The sequence below is a fragment of the Pundamilia nyererei genome, unplaced genomic scaffold (genome assembly GCF_000239375.1).
Source record: "Pundamilia nyererei isolate P.nyererei 1_Seehausen unplaced genomic scaffold, PunNye1.0 scaffold00049, whole genome shotgun sequence".
Classification (NCBI taxonomy): domain Eukaryota; kingdom Metazoa; phylum Chordata; class Actinopteri; order Cichliformes; family Cichlidae; genus Pundamilia; species Pundamilia nyererei.
The window spans coordinates 1,988,510-2,012,757 of record NW_005187450.1 but is presented as its reverse complement, the minus strand read 5'-3'; the positions used below and the strand labels follow the sequence as shown (position 1 = coordinate 2,012,757).

Sequence of the window (24,248 nt, the reverse complement as noted above, 5' to 3'; positions counted from 1 at the left end):
TTGAGCCTGAGTGCCTTTCCCACTGTGTGTGTTTCAAAGTGTTTCAATGTGTGTGTGTGTGTGTGTGTGTGTGTGTGTGTGTGTGTGTGTGAGTGCGTGCGCCTTGCGAGCTCAGTGCCAGGTCTCTCTAATGAGTCTGTCAGGCGCTGTTAGCGACGGCGTGCTCCCCTGGCTCAGCGCACTCCTACAGACACACTGTGATTAGCCGGGCCAACGGCACGCCACCGGGCCAGATTAAACACTCACCACGCCGCCAGGGAACACACACACACACACACAGACACACACATACACTCAGCACAGCACACATTAGAGCAAAGCATTACAGTTGCTCTCATAGACACCACACACAGACGTACTTAGATACACAGCTTCATCATCGTTGTTCCTATTAGTCTGCAACATGTACTTGCCCTCTAGAGCCAGGTGTGGATGCCACTGGAATTGAAAATTAATGTGAAATATAAACATAATACAAGCCACCTATGGCACAGGCAAGAACATGCTAGCATTTCATTAATCTCTGTGCTGCTATTGAATTCCTGTCTGCTGCTAATCTTGAACATCACTCAGAATTAAGGCCAACCCTTCTGGCACCAGCAGCTTTCAACATCTTCATTAAAGCGACATAATTCACTAATTACAGGTAATTACCCTTTAATGAACAGTCCAGATGAATGAGCAGATATGCAGAGGAGGAGCAGCCACGAGGAGATATCCTTTTTCATTCCTCTAGGCCAAGAGCGGACTCTGAATGACCGGGTCCTACGACTTCGATCAGAGACAGCGGCCTAATGAGAACAGGCTCAGCTGACACATGTACACACTGCGACCACTCGTAGAAATGTAGACACACCTGCACTTGGCAACGTCTGCTGGTCAAAGGTTGCAGATGAACTGTGCGCAGATGACTCAATTTGAACACATTTTTTCCAGTTTTCGTGTCTGTCCCTCAGTCTGCCCGTATACCTATGGAAATTTACCCCTACGAGTAGTATAGCTGTTGTTTATCTGAAGCAAATGTCATCTCCAATCTACTATTTAATGTAACACATTTTAAAGGACTGCTGTGCTTGCTAAGTTGATTTTATAAAATCATTGGTTCTTATCCCATGCCGTCAAATACTGCTGCTCTGTCAGATGCTGAACAGATAAACACAAGGTGTCCTTGGAGTGGAAATATTAGACACTGGGAGATAAGGGTCCTCTTTTAAAGAGTGATAAAAATCTGCACTAGGATGTTAGAGTCACCCAAAAGGCTCACTTTATTTTTACTCAGTGATTTGCTTTATTTTCCCACTTTGCATCTATTTCTAACACTAAAAACTACTCAGCTAGGTTTGGGCAGTTTAGGTTTAGGAGGACAGGGTTTTAGCTGAATTATCCCCTTTTGCAATTTCAACCCTCTGCATTGAAAGTGACTATGTAAATGTTATGCCAAGGGCTCGTTTACAAGCGTGGCCTGATCTCAGTACCAGCATAACCTGAGGAGTTCGTTGCTCCGAAGCCAAAGGACAACCTTGTGTGTATCTGTAAGTCGCCGGCACCGTATAATAGAGCAGAGTTCTGAATGGGCCGATTCAAGACAATGAAAGTGGCTGTTGGGTGACCTTATTAAAAACTCTTGTAAAATCGTACACTTTATAGTCACTTTACCCTTAAAGGATCTTTAAATTCACAAAGCAACGCTATTTTCTTCCAGTGTCAAGCTCTACAACAGTGTGCAACTATGTTTGTGTCAATTGAATCACTGCAGACTAACCCTGTCATCGACCTGAGTGCGAAAAGCAGTGTTGAACCCAACATGAAATGTGGGTTTTCCCTGTGTCAATATTTAGCAGGACTATTACTGACACTGTTAAGAAGTGAGATGTATGACATATTTGAGGCTGTAATGTGTCTAAGTGGGCAGCTTTTCGAACAGTGAAGGTGTAGGAGGTGTAGACTGTAAAGTCAGAACAGAGCACTGCTCAATGTTCCTTTGTTGTTTAACTAGAGGAAACAAAATCTTTTTTTTCTTTCTGCCTCTCTCTCTCTGAAAAGGAACAAGCGAAAAATGAGATTGATCTAACAACTTGCCAACAGTTAAGTTTCTTATCTCGGGCTTGCAGAAGAAAGTCCCTACAAGAAGAATGTGCACCAATTTTCCTCTCTTTCTGATTCTTCTCCTCCCCCTCTTTTACCGTCTCTCGTGCCAAGTGGCCTATTTTTACCCCTCCATGTGGCATCTCAGGGTTTTCCTTGTCACCGCCACGTTTCCTGTCATCGTGTGTAGGTACAGTTGAACAGTGCAGTTACTGCAAAGGCCCTGACACTGACTGTTTCTCTGTCTTCTCAGATGTGGTCACAGATCTTTGTCTTCACATCCAATGCACTGCTGCCTTTTTTGTCTTTCACACCCTATAGTTTATTCATTTTGAAAAATCGCCTCTGTGCTGTGCTAGACTGTTCAGTTAAACCAGGAATATTGGTCTTTGTCCTCAATTTGTTTGCCATACATTCATTTTTCTATCGTTTATCTGAGTTTGGGTCATGGAGGCAGCAGTTTAGGCAAAGATGTTCAGACCTACCTCGTCCTCCTCCATCATCTGGGGGGACACCGAGGCCAAATCAGCCGAGAGATATAATCTCTCCAGTGTGTCCAGGGTCTGCCCTAGGCCTACTCCCAGTAGGAAAGCCTTTAAAACCCCTCACCTAGGAGGCATCAAGCAGGCACCCTAGCCAGAAAAATGAACTACCTCAGCTGGCTACTTTTAGTGTGAAGGTGTAGTGTTTCTGCGTTGAGACCCACCCGAATGCCTCTAAGGGAGTGCCCAGCTATCCTTTGGAGGAACCTCATTTTTAACGCTTGTATCCGAAATCTCATTTTTTAGTCTGTACCCAGAGCTCGTGGACATAGGCGATGTTACGCCTGTAGATTGACTAGTAAATAAATAACTTTGCCTTCACACTCAGCTCTCTATTTACCACAACAGACCACCAATCCATTTGTCCACTCCTCTCACTCAAGACACTTAAACTCCCCCACTTGCAGAAGCAACTCCTCCCTCCCTGACCCGGATTGAGCACTCCCCTTTTCCAGCTAAAGATCGTGATCTCAGATGTGGAAGTACTAGAGAACCTAAATCCTTCGGTCTCAGGATTAGGATTAAAATATTTATATCACACAATGTATAGCCCACTTTGTTTACAATATAATCCAATCACTTGTGCTCAGACTATGAGGACCTTCTATCCTCATAGTCTAAAGCATGGGCCTATTTATCATATTGCCATAATGCAACAACACAACACTGTGTTTCCTCTAGCAGAAATGTGCAGCATGTGATATACTGTACTGCGTGGCACAAAGGAATAATTGTGTTCTGGTCCTAGGAGAGTTGCAAGAGGAGAAATATCAACACAGGATGTATGGCTCCCAGCCTTATGAGACAATCCAGTTATGAGTGAGACCAGCTCATGGAGATTACAGCCATGTCCCAAAATACACAATATCCAGTGATTTGTAGACATTTACAGTGTACAAAGTGTCTAAACTGTTGGAAATTGCAGTCTCAAGAGTCGACCCATCAGTTATTTGGTTGATATGGTCTCATTCGAATAAGCAGTGGTTGGTCAACGGTCAGTGTTACTCTCACCAGGAGAAAAGTGCTACATCAACAACCTTTCAGGGTTGATCCATTGTTTTTGGAGGCAAGTGACTATGAGAAACTGGGTGTTTGTTTTTTAAATACTGTAGATTTTTAACTAATTGAAACCAGGTGAATGAAGCTGTTTTGTGTCTGCATTATGTTAAAGGAGATCACCAAAAAGTCAAACGTAAACTTTGTGACAGCTCAGATCACAGGAGCATCAGTTACAGCGAGACTAAGCTGGAAAATTTACAGTGTATCACGATGGGCATTCTGAAATGAAAGGCCCATTCAATTAATATAGGCTATCTGTGTTTTCTGTAGCTCTTATCCATATGGGCACGTGGTTTCAGTATGCTGTTAGACAAGCAGGCTGCAATGGTGACTTTGACACCAACAACAAATGCGCTTTGGGATAACATTTCGAAAGAATATAACTGATGCTGTGAATAACGTTTAAGTTGCAATGAATTTAGGTGAGCAGCTTTTTCGAACTGTGAATGTGCAGGGGGTGTTTGTTAATGTGATTTTCAGGATGTAAACTGCGCTGCCTGACCTTTATCACAGCAGTCTTTTTTTGGCTTTCTTCTGTATTTTCTTAAGTCAGCCCATATCATGTCATACTTTTTGAAGCATTTTGATACCACCCACCTGAATAACTTTTCTCTCTCCAAGGCAATTAAATTTCAAACCATTCGAAATCAGATCCAGATGCACGTGAGCGACTAAATTTCCTCCACGAAACACAAATATACGTTATATACCGGTCAGACTCAAGATGGTAAACAATGAAATGCCAACAGACAGCCTGAAGTTAGCGGCCTTCTTTGTACTTCACGTCTCCTCTTGTGTGACACACACAGTGCCTCTTTTGTTCTGCCACTCACTGCTCGTGTTACAGTAGAGCTCTAATGCACACAGATCGATAGCATACTTTCCATTTCAACACGCTGAGCTGATGTTCGGACACACAGTTGGAATTGATCCTGTTCTGTCAACACGAAGTTTTAGGTCTGTATGTCTTCTTATGGAAAGTCTTTAAACGAAAAAAAAAGAAGCTACAATTCACAACTTCACATCTGCTTACAGATTAATGTTGACATCTACATTAGGCATTCAAAAACGGCATTGCTGATGACATTTTGCAAGGTCGGTGGGGAAACAGAGCTGTGGAAACAACTCTACCCATCAACATCAAAACTGAACATGTGGCCCCCTCATATGAATAACATTTTTTTTTTAAAAACCTTCTTTCCCACTCACAGAAATTTTATTATTGGAAGAAAAACACACTGAATCAAGTAAAACTTTTCCATAACAGCTGTGAATTGATATGACTATAAATACCCTAATAAAACCCTCAGTAAAGGCGTGTACACAAATCAGCCACAACGTTAAAACCATGTGCCTTTTTAGTGGTTTAGGTGATTTGCATCCAAACAGAAAAAAAAGTTGCTTTCAGAGGATCCCCCCTCACAGAGCAACTCTAACCCATATGGGCATGGTGGTTGGAGGTTGGATGCAACTCTTTTTTCTGGTGCATTCTGTGGAGGTTTGATCTATTGGAAGAGAGATCTGACACCTTGGCTGGGATTAAACCAAGTCTAAAGTCAGGATTAAACAGTGCTGTTAAAACCTGACTTTAGGTGGGTGGTATGGATCAAAAGTAGTATCCACATGAATGCCAGGGCGCAGTGTTTCACAAGAAAAAAAATGTATTCACTTCATCTGTTGGTGGTTTTAATGTTGTGGCTAACAAGTGCATATATATATATATTTTTTTTTTAAACACACAAAAAACGCAACATTAACAACAAAAACCCTGGTTTCAGGTAACCTGTCTGAAAAAGAAAACAAAAACCAAACCAGCAAAGAAAAAGTCAATTTCCTTCCCCTACAAGACGTCCAACCCATGCTAGCAGGGTTTTTCTGTTGTTTTTTTAACCACAAGTGAAAGGTGCAAAAACACCAAGCATATTTCAAGTAAGCTAAACTATTAACCTGTACTGGTAGTGTGCAAACTGCACACAGTCTGAAAATACTGTCTTCTGAAACCTTTACTGGCAAGAAGGTAGATGTCAGGCTTGCTGCTTACACTCCAACATGTACACCCTGACAGCCGGACTGCAAGCTTATCAATACTGAGATCACGGTTATTTGTTATTCACTGATTTCTACTGACAAAAGTGTTTTTATTGTGTCATGTAAACACTACGTTGCTTTTTAAATCCTTATGCAACAAAATCCGATGCATCTTGGAAGAAAAAAAATTGCACCAAAACGTAACAAGAAATCAACAGGCAACCGCCTTCACCTTTACTTGTGCTAAATTAAGAAATAAATCTTTAAAGACAAATAAGGTGTTTGTCAGGCCTAAGTTAACCTGTTTATTCACCTTCATGTGTACCTGCATGATGGACGTGAGCAAAACTTCTAAAGCCACTTTAAGAAAATAACTGCATGAGTGGATAACATATCTTTCATCCATTCAGTTGACCATTTTCTCAAAGCCTTTGTTGCTCTCTGAGAATTTATTTCTGGCCACATGCGAATGGTTAGTGGTCATTTGGTATTTCTGAAATGGATCGATACCCTGACGTGCTGTACAGGCTTTTATGAACATCTCAGCTCACGTTTGATGATTCACCTTAGCAACCACCGCATTGTTTTTCTTGGCCTTGCACGCATTCATTATACAGTTTGTGGTGTAACTTCAGGTAGCTGAATGAGTTAGATGTGTTGCTTTGCAGTTCACACAAAGACCTATGGACTCTGCATGTCATTTGCTCTCGGTTGACATCACTTGCAACAAATCTAAAGTATTTCCAAACAGCAGCTGATGATCCACTTCAAGGGACAAGCTGTTGACCTTCTGCTGTGCCTAACGTTTGGATTTTACTGTATAAATCAGTTTTTTAAATTAGTGTTACTCATCCAGACTAGTCAAGAAAACTTGCAGGGAAAGGTTATGATGCTCAGGCATCGATTTGCCTTTTCTTTGTGTTTTATTGTCAAATTTTCAATATTGCCCGATCATGTTCATTCAATTTTCTATCACACTCAAAATTGTTCATGAGATAAACAATCTATTAATTTGAATAACTGCACAATCAACACATACCATATTACTGTACAGAAACAGAGGTGTTTATCCTAAGGTTTTGGGATAAATTAGTATGTTTCCTGTCTTTACATGTTATGTTACAAATAATTATTTGGGGGAAACACCTTCCTGGAATCAAAACTTAAATGTCAAAGCATGCCACGTACATTAACAAGTCGCCACAGGCTGTACAGCATGTCATTGCACCTTTAGACTATTAAAATCTGTCTTTGAAGATCTCAGGTGGCTAATCTACACTGCTGTTTATTAAAAAAAAATAGCATCAGGAAACAAAAGAATGCGTGTCACTTCTTGGCTATAAATCATATAGTGGTCTTTTAAAATGATGCATTGTAGGAGGAAACACTTTAAATTTTTGAAGGTCTCTGCCCACACAACACAGTAGGTGCTTCTAAGACAAAGATAAAATGTTTTCGGTGATAACAGTAAAGCAGCTTTTCTTGGTTCGATGAACCAAACCAGCAGTTTCTGAAAGGCAGAGATGGAGACAGAAACAGAGAGCACTAATATCATTACCTTCTCTTCCTGGCATGAGAGAATATTCAACCAAAAAAAAAAGAAAAAGGAAAGAACAAAAATCAATCGCACATCCCACCATTTCATTTTCCATGTAATTAAATCATTTAAATGTTATAAACAACATGTAAACTCCATCAATGACTTTGAGCCATTTGCATTTTTAATCAGGCCAGATTAATTCTAATAAGCGTGCTGGGCTAAGGCGATGACAGAGCAGGCCTATTGTGTGTCTGTCACACTCATTTAATTCTGTCATTATGTCCCATATCCTATTATGATAATTGGCTTTTTATTCTCAATCAACAACCAGCCAAGGCTATTAAGCAATAATCTCTGACTAGACCACATTTAACCTTAACCATGTTAGAAGTTTGCTACCTTAAAAACACGCGGCTGATAAAAGCGAAACACAAAAACAGCGCAATGCCTTAGGTTATTCAACCTGGCTAGTTGCTGTAAATGAAAAATGACTGTCAAGAAGCTGGATGTTGACACTTGGCATATGGTGTAAAGCAAACACATTAGGCAGAGGAAATAGGTATCACCATCTTCCCCCTAGAAAGTAACTAAGCAGAGAAGACGAATGTGTCTGATGTGTTCAGCCATTTCCTTTGCTGTCTCTCTGGGGAGTCACTTGAAAACCAAATGTCTTAAAAAAACCCTGCAGTTTAATTGAACAACACCACTGCAAACAAACAGGGGGAGACTTTAGCCACGGAGAGAACCAGAACGCCAAATATCCCAGATCTAAACCTTGAAACGAGCTCCAGAAAAATAAGCAACGGCAAAATATATGTCTTAACGATTCACCGCTGACAGACTGATAGCAGCTGTAAGGCAGAGCAGTGGGATTTCTTTTACTCTTGAACTTCATTCATTATTCATTTAGTTCTGAGTGCTTCCTTAGTCCCCTTGAAAGGAGAACCAAATAAAAATTAAGTGTAATTTCTGGCACTTGTTGCTGGTAGAAGAAAAGCTCTCAAATTTTCTCAACTGTCTGTGAATTCATTTTGCCCTCATGACCAAATGCCGGATACGGTACTATAGCAGTTCTATAACATGTCTAGCACCACGGTCTCCTGAAACTACATGTTCTATACAATAGCATTGCCTTGCAGAGCAAAGAACACCAAAGGCCACAAATAATGTGGGGCATTCATGCAAATATGTAGGGCAGAAAGTGCCAGTCACTTATAGTTACTACTCAGGACTTGAAGCAACCCACTTGTGGTCAGGTACATTTTCAGCCTAGTCACAATACTTCCTTGGTTAAGTTATGCTGCATTTCTTTGAAACAGTCAAACAGGAAATGTGCTTTTCAGCTGTCATTGACAGTTATCTGGCGGCCACAATATAATTGTAGAGTAATTAACTGCAATCTACCATTCTGGGAAATGGCAAACATGTAAACCATGGATATGATTTCCAGTCATCAAGGTTAACTCTTGCTTAAGATGGAAATTCATCTAAACCTGCTTAAATGATGAAAGTCTATTCATAATGTTTTTTTAAAGCTTGAAATTTCGGAAAGACATATGCATTTGTCATATTTTAGAACTCAGGTGTAATATTGACACATACAGACATAAATATTAATGCTACAACATAATTTCTAATTATTTTTTATTATGTTATTACCCTTTTGCGTGACTATTTTTAGGTATGCTACCTCTCAGTTATTTCCTGTGTTCTTGTAATGTTATGTGTACCTGAGGTTGACTAACAAGCTTGGCTGAGCTTTAAAAAAAAGTCAATTTATCATACTTACCCATATAGTATTGAACACTTTTATTTATCTATGATATTGTCATTGGTTTTGTCAGGGGGCCAGCGTAACAATGGAAAAAGCTGCCGTCCAATCAGCGACTAAAACATTCACGGCAAACAATGCCAGGAAAGTGGTGGTGGTGGGGGGCTGGAAGGGCTTTGGTTCAACAGAAGCTGTGATGCAATTGACGGTTGGAACTTTAATGTTCACAGTGGCTTCTCTTTTCTTAACAAAATGCTTGTGCAGTCATCTCACTCATGTTCTTAATTCTAAAATTAGCCCTGGAGTACAGCAAGCTGTCGGTGCTGATTTAGTTAGACAGGTACAGCGAGAATGTATTAATTTTTTTCACAGGGGAGAAAAGTGCTTTTTGAGGTTTCAGTATGCCCCACTTTGCCTATATCCCTGCATTAGCGTCTTTTTGAGAAGCCACTTGACACCAGAAGAGATTTTTGAGAGATTTTCTCTAGTCCTGAAAGACAGATGCAAAAAAAACTAAAAAAGCATGGCTCTTTTCGACAGTCCAATAACATGTGCTCTGCTTTATTAAACAATGAAAGTCACACTTTCCCAACTCTCACTCGTTACTACTGTGAGCTATAACGAGCCTAAACTCTCTGCACAGCCGTTTCACACTCCCACAAGCAAATTCGCTTTTACCGCCCTAATGACTTAATAGACCATTCTATTTCACAGCCAGACCTCATGAAAGTGCCGTATGGGCTCATCATTTACATTTTACTCACTATTTATCTGTAAAGAAGACTTCATAAGTTGACTTTTGAGTAAACATAAGGTGAGTGTTACTATGGGGACGCGGCGTGTTCCTCTGTGCTCCGTGGGACTGTGGTCTGTTCCATTGTGGCAAGAGACAACAGCTGTCTTTACCTTTGGCAGGCAAACAGACTCATTAAGGGCAGCCATGTTTGTTTTTGTGCCCGATACCTAGCCCTAAGCAAACACTGCCATATCTCCACTCCACAGCCCTTGCAGTCTCAACATTTCCTTCCCTATTGTGAAGGGAGGCCCTGGCATGTTGAGCTTGCTCTATGTTTTTCTTTTTTTTCTTTCCCCCCCCCCCACAAGCTTTAGCCAAGCTGCCAATTGCTCTCAAAGAATGCATGCTTAATTGAGAAATTTAGTCGAGGTTCGAGATGATGAAATGCAGAAATGTAAGTAGTACACTGCAGAGATGCTATGAATGTTGTGTATGCGTTATATACATAATGTATGTCATTATACTGCCTGATATCATATCTTCTGGTATGTCACAAGAAAGCTTTCTTTGTTTGTTGTGCCGTAGACGTGATAAAGGCGTCATTATTTGGTCTGCTCACAGCTAACAGTAAAATCTGCAGTGAAAGGTTTCATTCGCATATTTTCTACCCTCTCAGCAATGTCTGCGGCTTGAGTGACAAGGCAGGTTGAATTCATAACGCTTTGACAAAAATTCCATTTAAGAGGGAAAATGGCATTGAATGTCATTCCATTACTGCAGATGGCAAACATGGGAACACTTTAACCCAGAAGGCATTCACATTAACTTATACAAAACAGCAGAGAGACTCTTTTTTGGGGCGCTCTCTCCTAATATATGTACAGTACTGGCGTATTTCCAGCCAGAGCATTTCAAGAGTAGTCCTCCAAAATGTACTCACTTATTTGATTTCATCCCTTTTCACCATTTGTCAAAGCCCAAAGTCACAATGCATTGTGAAATGACTTCTTAATGTGGAGTAATGAGGCTGTCATGGCAAAGCAGTCTCTGCTTGTTTGAGTTTGACTCATGTCGTAGATTCAATTAAATCAGCTGAAGTCAAGCTGGCCCCAGGCCAGATCGGTAATGCTTGACCTCATTCAAACAATGCTCAGACATATTGAAACAATAAGAGGAAGGGCCTTGAGTCAGTTGCAAAAGCAAACCCCACTAAAAAGCGATAAGGTAGAAAAATTACTGTGAAGTCACCAAAGTGTTTGAAAATGAAATAATCATGTAGGCATGCATCCTCGGGCCAGATCTGATGTATATTTCTGGATGTTGTTGGTGACAGACTTTTCACTTGTGTAAAATCTGACAGGACATGACGGCTGTTTTTGTATTTGGAGGCATGTTCTGTCATCAGAATCATGGATATAATGGATAAACGTCCATATGAAACATATTTAAAATAGAACAAACATAGAAGTGTGGTAAATGCAATCTTAAGTAAATAAAAGATAGAATATCTTTATCACCAAGTGTTCTGGTACTTCCTCCACCTGTAACTGAAAAGAAGATCGCTTTAGAGATAAACCCACCTAACAGGTTTTAAACACAGCTGGCCCATTTCTTCTTTTGGAGGTTTACTCGTCCTCAGAAGGCTAAACTGATTTATTTGGATGTTGAAATGCCTGGAATCTAAATCATGACACAAACACTCCCAAGGCTATGTAAACAACCTTTCCAGTTCCAATGCACACCCATGCTTTCTGAGCAATAACTTGAATGCCAAGGCAAGAAAGCATTTCTCACTTTTAAAGGGGTCTCCACTGTTACAGCTACTAAGAAGGGCGCTCCTCAACTTGTGCGGCTATCTTAGCCTCTGCTGTGAAAGCACACTCAATAATGTCACATTTAGCATTCCTCACATGCAAACGTAAAAGCACATAACTGACAGTGATATCCTGAGGGCTATGTAGAATAAACAACAAAATGAGACAACAAAATCAAAAGGAAACATCTTGCTTTTCTCACTCTTGTTCCTCTATTTACTAGAGCAATAGCAGTTACAGTAAACAGAGCGCACAGTCACACACACACACACGCGCATGCACACATTAACTGCGTCTCGTTAAGCGTCATTCCCTCTGGCCTTTATTCCATTAGAAATTAAAACTCGGGACAATTAGTGGCAGATTGGTCTCAGCTCAGTACGCCATAGTCGCACTCTCAAGGCTTCAAGATGACTTAATTACCGGTGTGTCTGAAAACTGTGAGATGGCAACACACAGCGAATACCTGGAGCAACTGTCAGCCACAACAAGGTTGAATATGTGAAGAATGAACTTCTGCTATACACCTGAGAGAAAAAAGAAAGGACAATCATCCAGAGACAGAAGAGATGATTGTGAGCTTAACGGAATAAAGACACTTTTTTGTTTTGCTACAATTTGAGACTTACTTTAGTTTAGCATGATGTGAGTTAAGCACTGAAAAATTACAAACTACATAGAAAATGCACAACCCCGATAGTCTTTGATTATTTCTTGGGATGCCTCATAAGGGAGGGAAAAGGTCAAATGTCGGTGAGTTTATATTTCTCTAGGCACTCATTTCCTTATATAGGACATTTGGTATTTCACTCTTGAGTATTAGTTTGTCCTTTCCTCTGGATGGAAAGCTTTACTCACTGACGGGAATTACCATTTTTGCACATATTCCTTATACACTGAATATCAGCTGGTCACTCTTTAAGGTAGCAGTGCAGGTGTGTTTCTATGCAGACACTTCAGTAGTGCAGGCAAACCTAAATTAAATACGTGTGTCTCCATACTGTATGTTTCTGTGGATGTGAATATAGAAAGTGAGGTAATTTTTCCAAAGCCATGAAGGAACATCAACAATAAACTGGGATTTTTTTTTATGTGCTTCATCACTCTCCGTATGACAAGGACACAAAGCACATTTTTCTGTAATTGAACCAACCCTAGTTTATGTAACGACTGACCGTTCTGCCCTTCAAGCTATAGTGAGACTGAAAGAGCGATTTGATCGCTACATGTACTTGCTCTTGTCATGTGACACCATGTCCCATTATATTGTGATGTTGTCTCAGGAGGAGAGGAAATGAAATGCCTTGAAGCTATGTGGGAAACGTGCGTGTGTGTGTCCACGAGCATGCACATGGTGGGGCTTCAGAAGAAAAAGTGAGCAAGTACGAGTCTATCTGACTCCGTGCATGTATCTGCGTGTGGTCCTGGTATCAACTTGGCCTTACTTGTCTTAATTTTGGAACTTATCCATTCCTAATCATTGCCCATATTGGCAGTCTTTGTGAACAGTTTCATCCAAAATGTATCAAATGATTCTGTGAGACTGGCATCACGATCCCACACTTTAGGCATCAAACACCATGTTAGCCTTTAAATAAATAATACTGACAAACAGAAGAATAATCTGATGCTTTGAGGCTCGTGGGAGGATACTAAAAATATTAAAGAATTATCACTAGCACGGGGTATATTGACGTTAAAACTCCAGCAAGACTGAGAACCAATACAATCTCTAACTTCGCCCATAGCACAGGTTAGAAAATTACAACGATTTAAAATGGATGTTTGTATAGTCAGGGAATATCTAAATGATCCTGTAACTGAGTCTAAAGTCAAGGTCAAAGTTCTTTCAGACACAAACGTGCTTTGGTTTGACCCCTGGCTTCATAAGTCTAGATTCAATGTATCTCATGTTTACTTAATTTCACAGTTAAATAGCATTTCTTCTTCATTCACCTCTTTTCACTCACTTTGTGTTTATAAATCACTTTGCATTTAATCATTAGTTATCGTAAATCTCTTTCTCTCTTCCAGACTTTGTCTTTTGTCCCGTCTCCTTCCCCTCGAATGCCGGAGGTTTCTTCCTGTTAAAAGGGAGGTTTTCATTCCCAGTGTCACCAAATGCTCGCTCAAAGGGGGTCATCTAATTGGTGCGGTTCTATCGTGGCTTTGGCACAATATAAATTGAATTGAATAACGTGTCCTTTAACGTGTCTTGACACACTGGACTGCAGGGAGATTGCAGTCCTGTTGTAAAGTGTTGGTTTCTCAGTTTCTCCGATTTGCGTTTACGCGTTCTTTCGCTTTGTTTTCACTAGATTTTTTTTTCTTTTGCTTTCACTCGCGGGTAGGGTTTAGGCATTAAAAGTACTTGTTTGGGCTTTGCAAAGAGACTGTGGTTTCAGTTAAAATATGCAACGTTAACCCTGGTGTTTGAAAATTTAAGCTTAAGCCTAAACAGTGTCTTGAATGTGATGCCAAGGGTTCTGAAAAGCTGGAAGTAACCCGGTGCATCAGAACACTAACACCTTGTGTATATCTGTGAGATGCAGAAAGCTGTGACAAAACAGCAGTATTTGACACCCCAGCGTCTGTGTGTGTGTGAATGGACTGGCCTGACCTGGATAAATGAGTATTAGTGAGCCCTCCTATTGTGGCTGTGCATATTAATAACTCGAGTGCAACACATGTGGGTAACCACACATTACTAAAGTACTGTGACTTATTTGGGGGTGATTATACTGTCATTTCTACTCACAGCGAAAAGATTTGACGAGTTTTTAGCACACTTTCTTTAGTCACTCATTGAGCGCATACTGTAGGATGAGGTTTTGCGAAGTGTCTGAGATACAGAGGCGATAAATGCATTTAGTTTCTATACAGTGGGTTTTATTTTGTTACTTTCATGTATTCTTAAATGTAATGGGGATTTTCAGCTCAAACCACAAGGCGTGAAAAAAAAATTGCAGGGGAAACACTGTATGAATTCATCTCAGAGTTTATAGTTTAAAGCTGCAGTTCTTCCTGTCTTTACCCCTGTACGGTTTCTTGAGTGTACGGTGGGGGCAGTAGATGCTTTTGATCTATACCAATAACAGAATCCGCGACTTTCTACCTGAAATATGTACAGCGTTTAATGACGGCTCTGTCAAGCTCTGTGTAAGACCAGCAATTATTTAACTGTGCGCATATCAAAACACTGTTTCAGTTCTACAAATGGCAATAGATCTAGATAGTGGGGGGAAAACACTTCTAAGTTTTTAACAATGAGAAAACTGGGGACAACACGTGAAAAGAAATTTGTGGGATTTTTTTCCAACAAGCCACCGTGTCCGTTGAGAATTTCCTTGGTGTGCGTCTCTGTGTTCAAGGGATGTTGCATGAATGAGCATTCTGCATTTAGGATTTAAAAGAAAACAGCAGCTCCTGTCTGCATGAAAACCAGGGCTACCGTGCTCTGTATCAAGTGCCATTGTTTTGGTAATAGTAAACCTGGGGCACTTGCCAGGAGGCATTAGTCATTCATCTAACAAGTTCCACAAAGCAAACCACAAAGTGCTCTACTGTTGACTTCCTCCTATTGAATTCTAAGCACATAAGCACATTTTCAAGTCTCTTACAGCAAGGTAACTTTCGGATGACTAGCTACCTGAAATATGGCTGCTATGTTTGCTTATTTGTGCATTTCCTTGACAAGACGGCAGCTCTTATGGAAGCATGTAGGATTTTAGGAGCGTGAGGGAGAGAATGAAGAGAGAGAAGCAGCGAGGTGCCGGGTGAAAGGCGGATAGGAGGGGATTAGGGCGGAGTGCAATTATTCAGCAGGCCAGGCATACGACATGATCTCTAATTACCCACAAAGCAATGTGTAACCCAAGCCACAGATTAGGCTGCATTATCAGGCTTAATAAAACATGACCATCTCTCAGTTTCACTTGCTTTTCCTGCCCCGCTGCCACAAACACTTGTTTCTCGTTGTGACACTCGCTTTGCAAAGTTCGTAACCACACTGCACTTGTTGCTTTTTAAGTGCAGCAACAAATATATTAAAGTGCAAAAGCCCAACCAAGGCACGTGATATCTCAGGGTTTAAAAAAAGAAATCAATTAGAGCTAAAAGGTCTTTGACCCAAAGAAAAACACTTATTTATTGTGTTAGATGCGAGACACTAAAATACAATACTGACAAAATTACAAAACAAAATAATGAAGGAAGGCATTTCATTAAGAAAAGCATAGGGCAAAGAGGTTTTTATTAACATTTAGGTTGACCCACAATTTAAATCATCAAAATCCCCATCATTAGTGTAAAACTATTACACCATCCCTTGTAGGCCTTTAAACTTGGTTTTCAATACGTGAACTGGCTTTTTCGTTTTAACTTTAAAGGAAGTAGCTTTATGAGTTAAAAAAAATTATATACTCTTAGGCATCAAACTACCCAAGAATATATAAAGTGGTTAAAATTAGCACACCCTCTGAGCCAACAACACTTAAATCCCTTTCCCAGCTGCCATAGACGGAGAGGCGGGGTTCACCCTGTATGGGTCACCAGTCTATCACACGGCTAGCACACTCACATTTACACTAGCATGCATGTCTCTGGACTGCGGGAGGAAGCCGAAACACCTGGAGAGAACTCGTGCACATACAGAGAGCATATGCAAACTTGAAACAGAAAGACCACAGCAGGACAGTGTATTTAAACCCAGCACCTTCATGCTGTGAGGCCACAGTGCTTACCACTGCACCACTGTGCTGACCCTGCTTGTATTTCACTAGTAATGATCTGATAATAAGATAAGATAACATTGACTGGCTAGCATTCAGTGCAAAATGAGCTTAAGTTTATGTAGTTTAAGTACAAGGTACACTACCCCTGCTACTTTTGGGCAAAATGTTGAATTCTTTACTTGCATGTGAAAAACCCTGACTACATGTTCCACCAGCAATGTACATAAAAGCATGCAGGCATATGCATACACATATTCTTGCTTGGTTCACGTGGGTTGTGCCAGTAAGTGCTGCTTTAGGCTATGGTTTTTCACTACTGTCTACTGTGTTATTAACAATTCTATAAAAAGATCCGCTCAAGTTTCCCTTTCCTGTGTGTTAACAAGTTTGCTGAGCTGCTATGAGGTTGCTGAAGCCTAGCGAACATGCAGACAGTCCCCAATAGCAGCAACACCACTGACCATATGTCATAATTTCCAAAATCCTACTTTTCTATCCTCTGTTTGTTTTTCTTAGCGACATCACTCATCAGCATGGCTCACGGCCAGCATGAGACTAAATAGGTCGACAACACAAAGACAGGGCCTCTTTCTTTAGCCTTCCCTCCCTTTTCACAATCCACAAGCTTCCTCTGATCTGCCTACCCTCTTATTTCTTAAACGTCTATCTCTAGCCATTTCTTTTTCCATCGCTCTATAGAAACTTTTCCCTTTTTCTCTATTTTAGGAAAATCCCATCCCATTACCTAAACGAAAAGCGCTGAAAAAAAAGCCACTAAAAAACTATTACCTCTGTACTTTCTGTTGTGCTTCGTTTTCTGTCCATTGTAAACGATCGTGGAGCTCATCATTAGTTCTCGAAGAGGAAGAATGAGCCACAGTTTGATTACCTCGGTGGCTCTATGGTCTGCTTACTGAATTGGACGCAGACGATTACAGCCTTGCACAGGCAATTATATCTGCCTGCTAAATATGTCACACATAATAAACACATGCTTCTGACAGACAAGGGACAAGAAGAAGTAGTCACAGTCGGGGGAAAAGAGGAAAGAAAGTAAAGACATGATCACATGGGTGTATCAACCCGGTCTTCCTCAAGTGGAAACCTCTAACAGTCCAAATGACTGCATGCCAGTGAATTCGTGAAAGACAACAGTCGCTCAAATTATGCAAGCCAAAGATCTGCTAGTGAATGGCAACCTTGGAAGAACAAACATTCTTACAGATTATTTTTCCTCCCATGAGTGAGATAAATCCACGCAGATGAGCCCCGCATTGAGGTCGAAATATCTCAAAATTCAAGCTTTACTTTAGAGACTTTCTGATCATTTCAGTCTGCATGTACAATAATCTGAGGTAATCTGAGTTTGGACACTCTCCCTTCAGACCACAATAAGATCATGGTACTGACGCCAGGCTGGTAATATTTGTAAAGAATACTGAGTCAAAACAAGGGAGGGAAAGAGCCTTAAACCCCTGGCAAGGCACTTATATCATGGCCTATGGTGTTTGCACAGGACATACCTCAGGAAGCTGAGACAACTGAGAGTGTTTGTCCAGCTTTCAGCCTCCTCCATGCATACATAGGCAGAGCACATACATGCAGCACATACAGCACAGTACATACATAAATCACATAATGGACATTTTGTTTATATGACCGTACATATTAACAGTAAATGTATCCAAGACTGTAGATCTGTACATTAGATACACACAGTAAATATGTAGAGTATTTACATATGCACTTACATGCAATGATTAAGTAAATACACACGAGCTTTAAATTGTGGTTAATCAAGCTATTAATTCATTATTTCAGCCAATTACGTCTTGGCGAGAACACGGGGAACAACAAAGATTTAACTGTCTTGCCCCAAAACACAACGATATAAAGACAGGAGGAGCGGGAAATTGAACTGCCAACCCTGTGATTAGTGAGAGACCCCCGCCACAGTCAGCCAAAGTCAAAAAGCAACATTTACACAACGTCACATTTACAGTGATGTAAAAGAAGGAAGACAAGTCCTTTTTCACACAACCAGAGAACAGAGGGATTGTTTTCTGGATGCACGACTTAACTGATTAAATACGTAAGTCTTTAATCATTTCAAGGGACATTTTTGCACTCCTTTACATTTTTTTCAGTGTAGCTTTTCCAGCTGAAACAGCTGCAAGTTTATTAAATATAAACCCACAATGAACTCTGTCACCAATACAGATAGACAAATAGAGCACACCCCCACCATACGCATCTTCTAAATGTGTTTTCAGCCATTAACAAACATAATCAACATTTAACTAAACACCCAGGGGCCTACTCTGCAGCAGGTGCTGGCTCTGTTTCTTTTTCTTTTTCCTTCTTCTGCCATAAGAATAAGAATAAGAATGCCATCGCATTGCCCCATGGGAAGGCCCGGGCAGACAAATGTAAGCACACTGCAGCGGGGCGGCTGGTCTTAATTATTGTAACAGACGCTGAGGGGGATGCACTGGTGCCCACCAACGAGAAAGTAGCTTAGTGCTGCCATTGCCAATAATTAGCACAGGGAACCCCCCCACCCCCACCCTCACCACTCACACAATCATACTGTGACACTCATAACCTAGATCAAACACAACGACTACATTTTAAGGGCCAAACCAAGAAACATGCGGCATTTTAAAGCCGTGTATCATCGTGTGTCTCATTTCCTTAATCTGTCAAAATCCATCCAAAACACAGCTGGCAAAAAAAGCAGAAAACAACCAATGCAGGCATCTTGCGTTTATTTGGGAAGAAGACTTGTCCAGCAAAGTCGCTTATGAAACAAAAAGATCATATGGCAAGAAATATCTGTGCCATACTCTGGGTCCTGTGACTCAGCCACTGTCAGAGCCAATTCCAGTTTTATTGAAATGATTTCAGATGGTTGGAATCCCTATTAAAACCTCCTCTGTGTGTCGGGGCAGGGAGAATATGATTTAGTAGCTGTTTTTGCTCTGCCCCTGTTCGCTGTGTGTCACCGGCCCTTACTGTGGTATGCATGGCCTTCCTCTGCACAGGGCTATGAAAGCAATTGTGATTGTGATTCTGTAGTCAGCAAAACGCTTGAATGGCCCCGAGTTAGCATGCACGGGCACACACACACACACACTCACAGTGTCCCCACACTGGGCCACTGATTACTTCAACCCATTTGACTCACGCTCATCCTTTGATTCTCCCTTTCTGCCTCTCTGTCACATACCACAGAGTTTATTACAACAGTGAAAACACTGCTCAACATGAGCAGGCACTACAGCCAGCATTACAGGCACTGGCTAATTTGTCAGCCATCTTTAAGTACTTAAGTTATTAAAAATAGCCCCCAGTAGATTGAGGCAAAATGAACCGTAAATTCATGAACAGTGTTTATTCAAGAGCTTGTTTCAGTTGAGGATGATCAGTTGATGGAAGCTCGCTGACTATGTTAATGCAAAGTAATCAAACCTTTGCACAGCACAGACAAGGTAGTCCTATAATAAAAAATAAAACTGAGATAAGGCATTCAAATGGAGTGCATCATTCCCCAGCTTATCTGAGGCAGGGGAGACCACCAACTAACAAAGCCTGCTCTTCAGTTCTGCTCTATCTAACCAGATATCAGTTGTTGGGAGGATATATGAGCTGGGTGGGGCCTGAGTGTATAAACACAGGCCTTACTATCTCTGCACTCTATTGCTATATTGTAGGCAGCACCTCACTCCAGCTACAGCAGCAGCAGCGGCAGCAGAAGCAGCAGCAGTCAGCAATGTTTGATTAAGGTATTCAAATAAAGGAGCAGACACTGTGTTCCCATTTCACAGAGCAAACCAAAAGTGCTGGACAAACGAATAGCCGCAGTACAATTACAGTTGGACATGTTGTATACGACAAGATGTATCTGTTTACTTTCGGTGCTTACTACACTGCAAATTTGTGCACAGCATATATGAGTAATGTCTGTGCCTTGCAGTCTGTCAGGAAGCTGACAGCATTAAAAACACGGTACAGTTTCATATCACCATCAGAGCACAAAGCTTTTGTAATGGTATTATTTTGTGTGATTTCTCCCTGGCTGTGGGAGTTCACCCCAGTAATAACACAGACTCTCACAGTGAAATAAAGGGAGTATTGAAAGTACTGAGCTAGATATCTTCAAGGTTATTTATAGACCTTTGTGAATCACCTCAATCTGCACTTAAAGTACCTTCTCGGTGCATTTTTTTTTGCTTTTATACCCTCTGTTTTTTTCCACTGAACAATGGATCAGTAAAAACAGCCTTACCACAAACTGATTTGGTTAGCAGATGATTCATGTTTTTTAATGGATAACTAAAGACAAACCACTGCTCCAAAACCTTGGAAAACTTTTCCTACCTGCAAAATGCGGACAACACTGCCAATTTAACAGAAGTGATTTATGCACTGTCATATTGGAAGATGTTACAGAAAGACTAAGAAACACCTGACCTAGAACATGCACCGAAACATGAATGAAACCAACGACGGCTCCAAATGAGCAACATCACAAAGGTCGAAAGCATGACAGGAGCACGTGTGCCCTGGAAGTCACAGAAAGTTGCTAATTACTCAAACTCAGCTCGTGTCCGCACACAGTATCCAAATTGAGTCAGCAGCAACAGCAGCACACAAAAAAAGAGGTTTGCAAATAAACAGCTAAAATACAAACACATGCTCATTTTATCCAATTAAACTCGTGCGTGACTCAGATTAACACCATTAATTTCACAGCGATAAAAGGAGAAATGTTTTCTCAGACTGTAAATTGCTTTAAAAAAAAAAAGTGAAAAAAAGCAGCCATAGAAAAATAATGCTAAATCGCATCTGGTGTTTCTTTTTATTCAAATTATTTTGAATCTTTTCCAATAATAATAATCCCAACTGAATATATTTGAGCTAAACTGAAAGCCAACAAATCCACCAACAAATTCAACTACAAACCAAAATACCCGCGTGAATATGCAAAGTAAGCCCTTCAAAACAATTGACCTCAATGCTATGATTAGCCTTTTTTTTTGGCTCTGTGCGTAGTTTAAGAAAGAGACACAGGATGGGATTTGAAACTGGCCAACCAATTTTGTCAGAGATGGTTAGCAGCAGGCAATGTGATCTGTAGATAAAGTACCTACACAACAAATCTGATGTCTGTTTTATGCCGCAGTCGCTTTGACAAGTGCTTGAGGAAAGGAACTTGACCTTGTGCACTGTGTCAACAGGACACCAAATGATCCCTGCTGGGGCCTGCCTCATTTGCATTGCTAGTGAAGGTAGTTAGTGTTACACATGTGATGATAACAAATTATTCCTCCCCTGGTGGAAAGAAACCCAAGTAAAGGCAGTGAGGGGGATTTCAATAATTCAAATGAACACTTGTATTTTCGAGGGCCACCACACTTTATGTCTAAGTGACAATAGTTGGTTTCTCCTCTGCGAAAGCTCTTTATATCGTTTAATATCAACTGGCTTTGTTTCCGAGATTCATGCAGTGCCTGGATATCAGCATATTCTTAGGATTATCCGCATGGTGGATGATCTCAATTCATTTGACCTACAAAAAAAGATAGCCTGCGCAGAGGAGACAGTTATATGGGCCCATTTTTGTGTCACAGGTGTATCGATAAAAGCTTTATATGGACCTTATTTGTGATCAAATGGGAGGCGCTTATAAAAACCAAGTCCAGTTTGCTTTATCTGTCTTTGACACTTGGGCGTTGTGTGATCAAACCTTAACAAAGATTACTGTTGTGCTGTTTTTTGTTTATTTTTTGTATCTATGTATCTACACTTGATTACTGGAATGTCCCTGTCAGTTACAAAGATTTTCCATTGCCCACACAGTGAAAGTAAAACATCCCCAACTGTCTTTTGCATGATTTCCCTCATTGTCATACCTGAAAGCCGTGTTTTATTTGAGAAAGCCAAAGAGCTCCAAAGCACCGTTGCCTTATAAGAAGTATACAGCAGCAGGTCAGCATCCTGAGCCTGGTGATTTGTAATATTCCAAGCACGGTGAGTGAAAACAACAAACTCTTATTCAGTGATTGCAGATGGCTGAGATGCTGTTAACACTAGCGGAAGCTGTAAATTAGGCAGTTTAAAAATTGTTTTGCTAGTACTTCCACGGGCCATACGTTCACTTTGCGGTACTTATTAGTACGTCACCTGTAATCTCTTCTTCCTTTGTGGTGTTTTTATCTCTCATGGCAGCTTTTCAGTTGAATAGATTTGGAGTTCTAGTGTTTTTCCAGCTTCTGGATTTGTTTGTTTTTTTGTTTAGTCTTTTTTTGTTGTTGTTTTTACACTGCTAAGTCTTTCTTTTATGGGCTGATTTATTTCTCTGCTTCGTAGTTTTGGAAAATGTCAAACAGCAAAATATTCATAATGTTGTTTTAAATGCCACCTGCTCCCTCACTCGGGTCAGTGCAGTTCACAAGGCTAAAGGCGCGGGTGTCAAAACTGAAGGAGAGAAGAGGGATACTTGTACAAGCCAGACTGTGGTTTCTCGTTGCAAAGTAATTAACGGTACATTACTGGCACGGATCCATTTAATCGCTGAACTCCCAGCGGAAAAACCATGTAAGCCATAAGAAATCATTGAGAGGGAAGATAATGTTGGATTCAGAGAGCAGAGCGGGGCAGTATGGATTCTATACAGTCCCTGGTATTCCACATCGGGTGGGACACTTAATGTTAGCTTTGCGCAAAATTCAACTGCAGTTTCACCGAGAAAACAACACAATAAACATGCTTGCAAAAGAAAAAAGAAAAGTTGTTCCGCACATAAAAAAAACACGAAAACAGAAAAGATTACAAGTTTAACTCTAAAGTAAGTAATATAAATTGTGACAGTCTTGCTCCGCACTAGATTAAAACCAGTGCACCCTGACCCAGGTGCGTTCGGAGCAAGTGGGCGCCTCTGTATAAAACGCCTCCAAAACACGCATTTTTATTGCGTGAACGTGCAGACAGACAGGTGAGACATCGTTTCAGTGCACGAGACTACACAAATAGTTATTTACCTTGTTCGTGTGATAATAGTCCAACGAGCTCAGGCAACTTGGATCAGTCGGTAGGGAGCATGAACCCACATTTGCCGGGGGCGCAGGATAAAATCTCACGTCCATCTCAGACTGTGCGAGACTGAAGGCATGAAATCACTTTCAGCGTCTTTGACGTACTATTGTCCTGGCAAACACAGCGCCAAAGCGGGAGAGACGAAAAGAAGTGAGGGAGTTTTACTCGGCGCACTCTTCCCTCCTATCCGTTCGCGGCCGAACTTCGGCACCAACTCTAAGTGATGCGCAGTCCTCCTCAGAGCCCCGCGCCGGGATGCGAAACACTCACTCACTCACTCACTCAGTCACTCACTCAAAAGCGAGAGTACAAATTCACAGATAACACACGTGCTGGCAAAACAATGCAAACATCCAACTTAGATCCTGTCTTACTGGGTATTTCTAAAAGCTGAACAGCAGCCCGCAAACCTGCAGCCTGTCCTGTCCCGCCGCTCTCAGGACTCCATACAGGCTTTGTTATGGAGGTGCATATTCTTGCATTGGTTCCAGTACAGAAGTGGTTGGACTTCCCTCTGCCATGCGACCTCTGCCGATAATAAACGGGAAAGAGGAACGGAGGGAGAAGGGGGAGGGGAGATTGGTGGCTGCCTTGGCAACCGCTCTCCTTTCTGCAACTGCGCGCTTCTGATTAGCTGGAAATGTAGTAGTGTGCACGAACGTGCATTATAAAGCGCACTCTGCTTCCATCAGAGCTTCATAAAGGCTTCCATTTGGGTTATTGTGCCAAGGCGGAAGGGAGGAGATTGCACAGTCTTTCTGTAGTTCGATCATGTTTTTTGTGTATTTTCATTTTTCATCTGCTTTAGACATTGTAAAGCTCCTTGAGCAACTTTTATATAT

The 24,248-nt window shown here is 41.0% G+C and overlaps 1 protein-coding gene across 3 annotated transcripts in view; it reads right to left on the bottom strand.

Annotated features, from left to right (window-relative positions):
* The window catches only part of LOC102202971 (TOX high mobility group box family member 2-like), an 80,352-nt gene extending 56,295 nt beyond the window's left edge, over positions 1–24,057 (bottom strand). For 2 of the 3 annotated variants that reach the window (XM_005732961.2, XM_005732962.2), the window contains exon 1: positions 23,352–24,057. In XM_005732961.2, the coding sequence (XP_005733018.1) occupies positions 23,352–23,456 (105 nt within the window). In that variant the 5' untranslated portion in view covers positions 23,457–24,057. The remainder of the gene's footprint in view (positions 1–23,351) is intronic. The other variant, XM_005732963.1, reaches the window with a different exon arrangement.
* Positions 24,058–24,248: the final 191 nt, after the last annotated feature.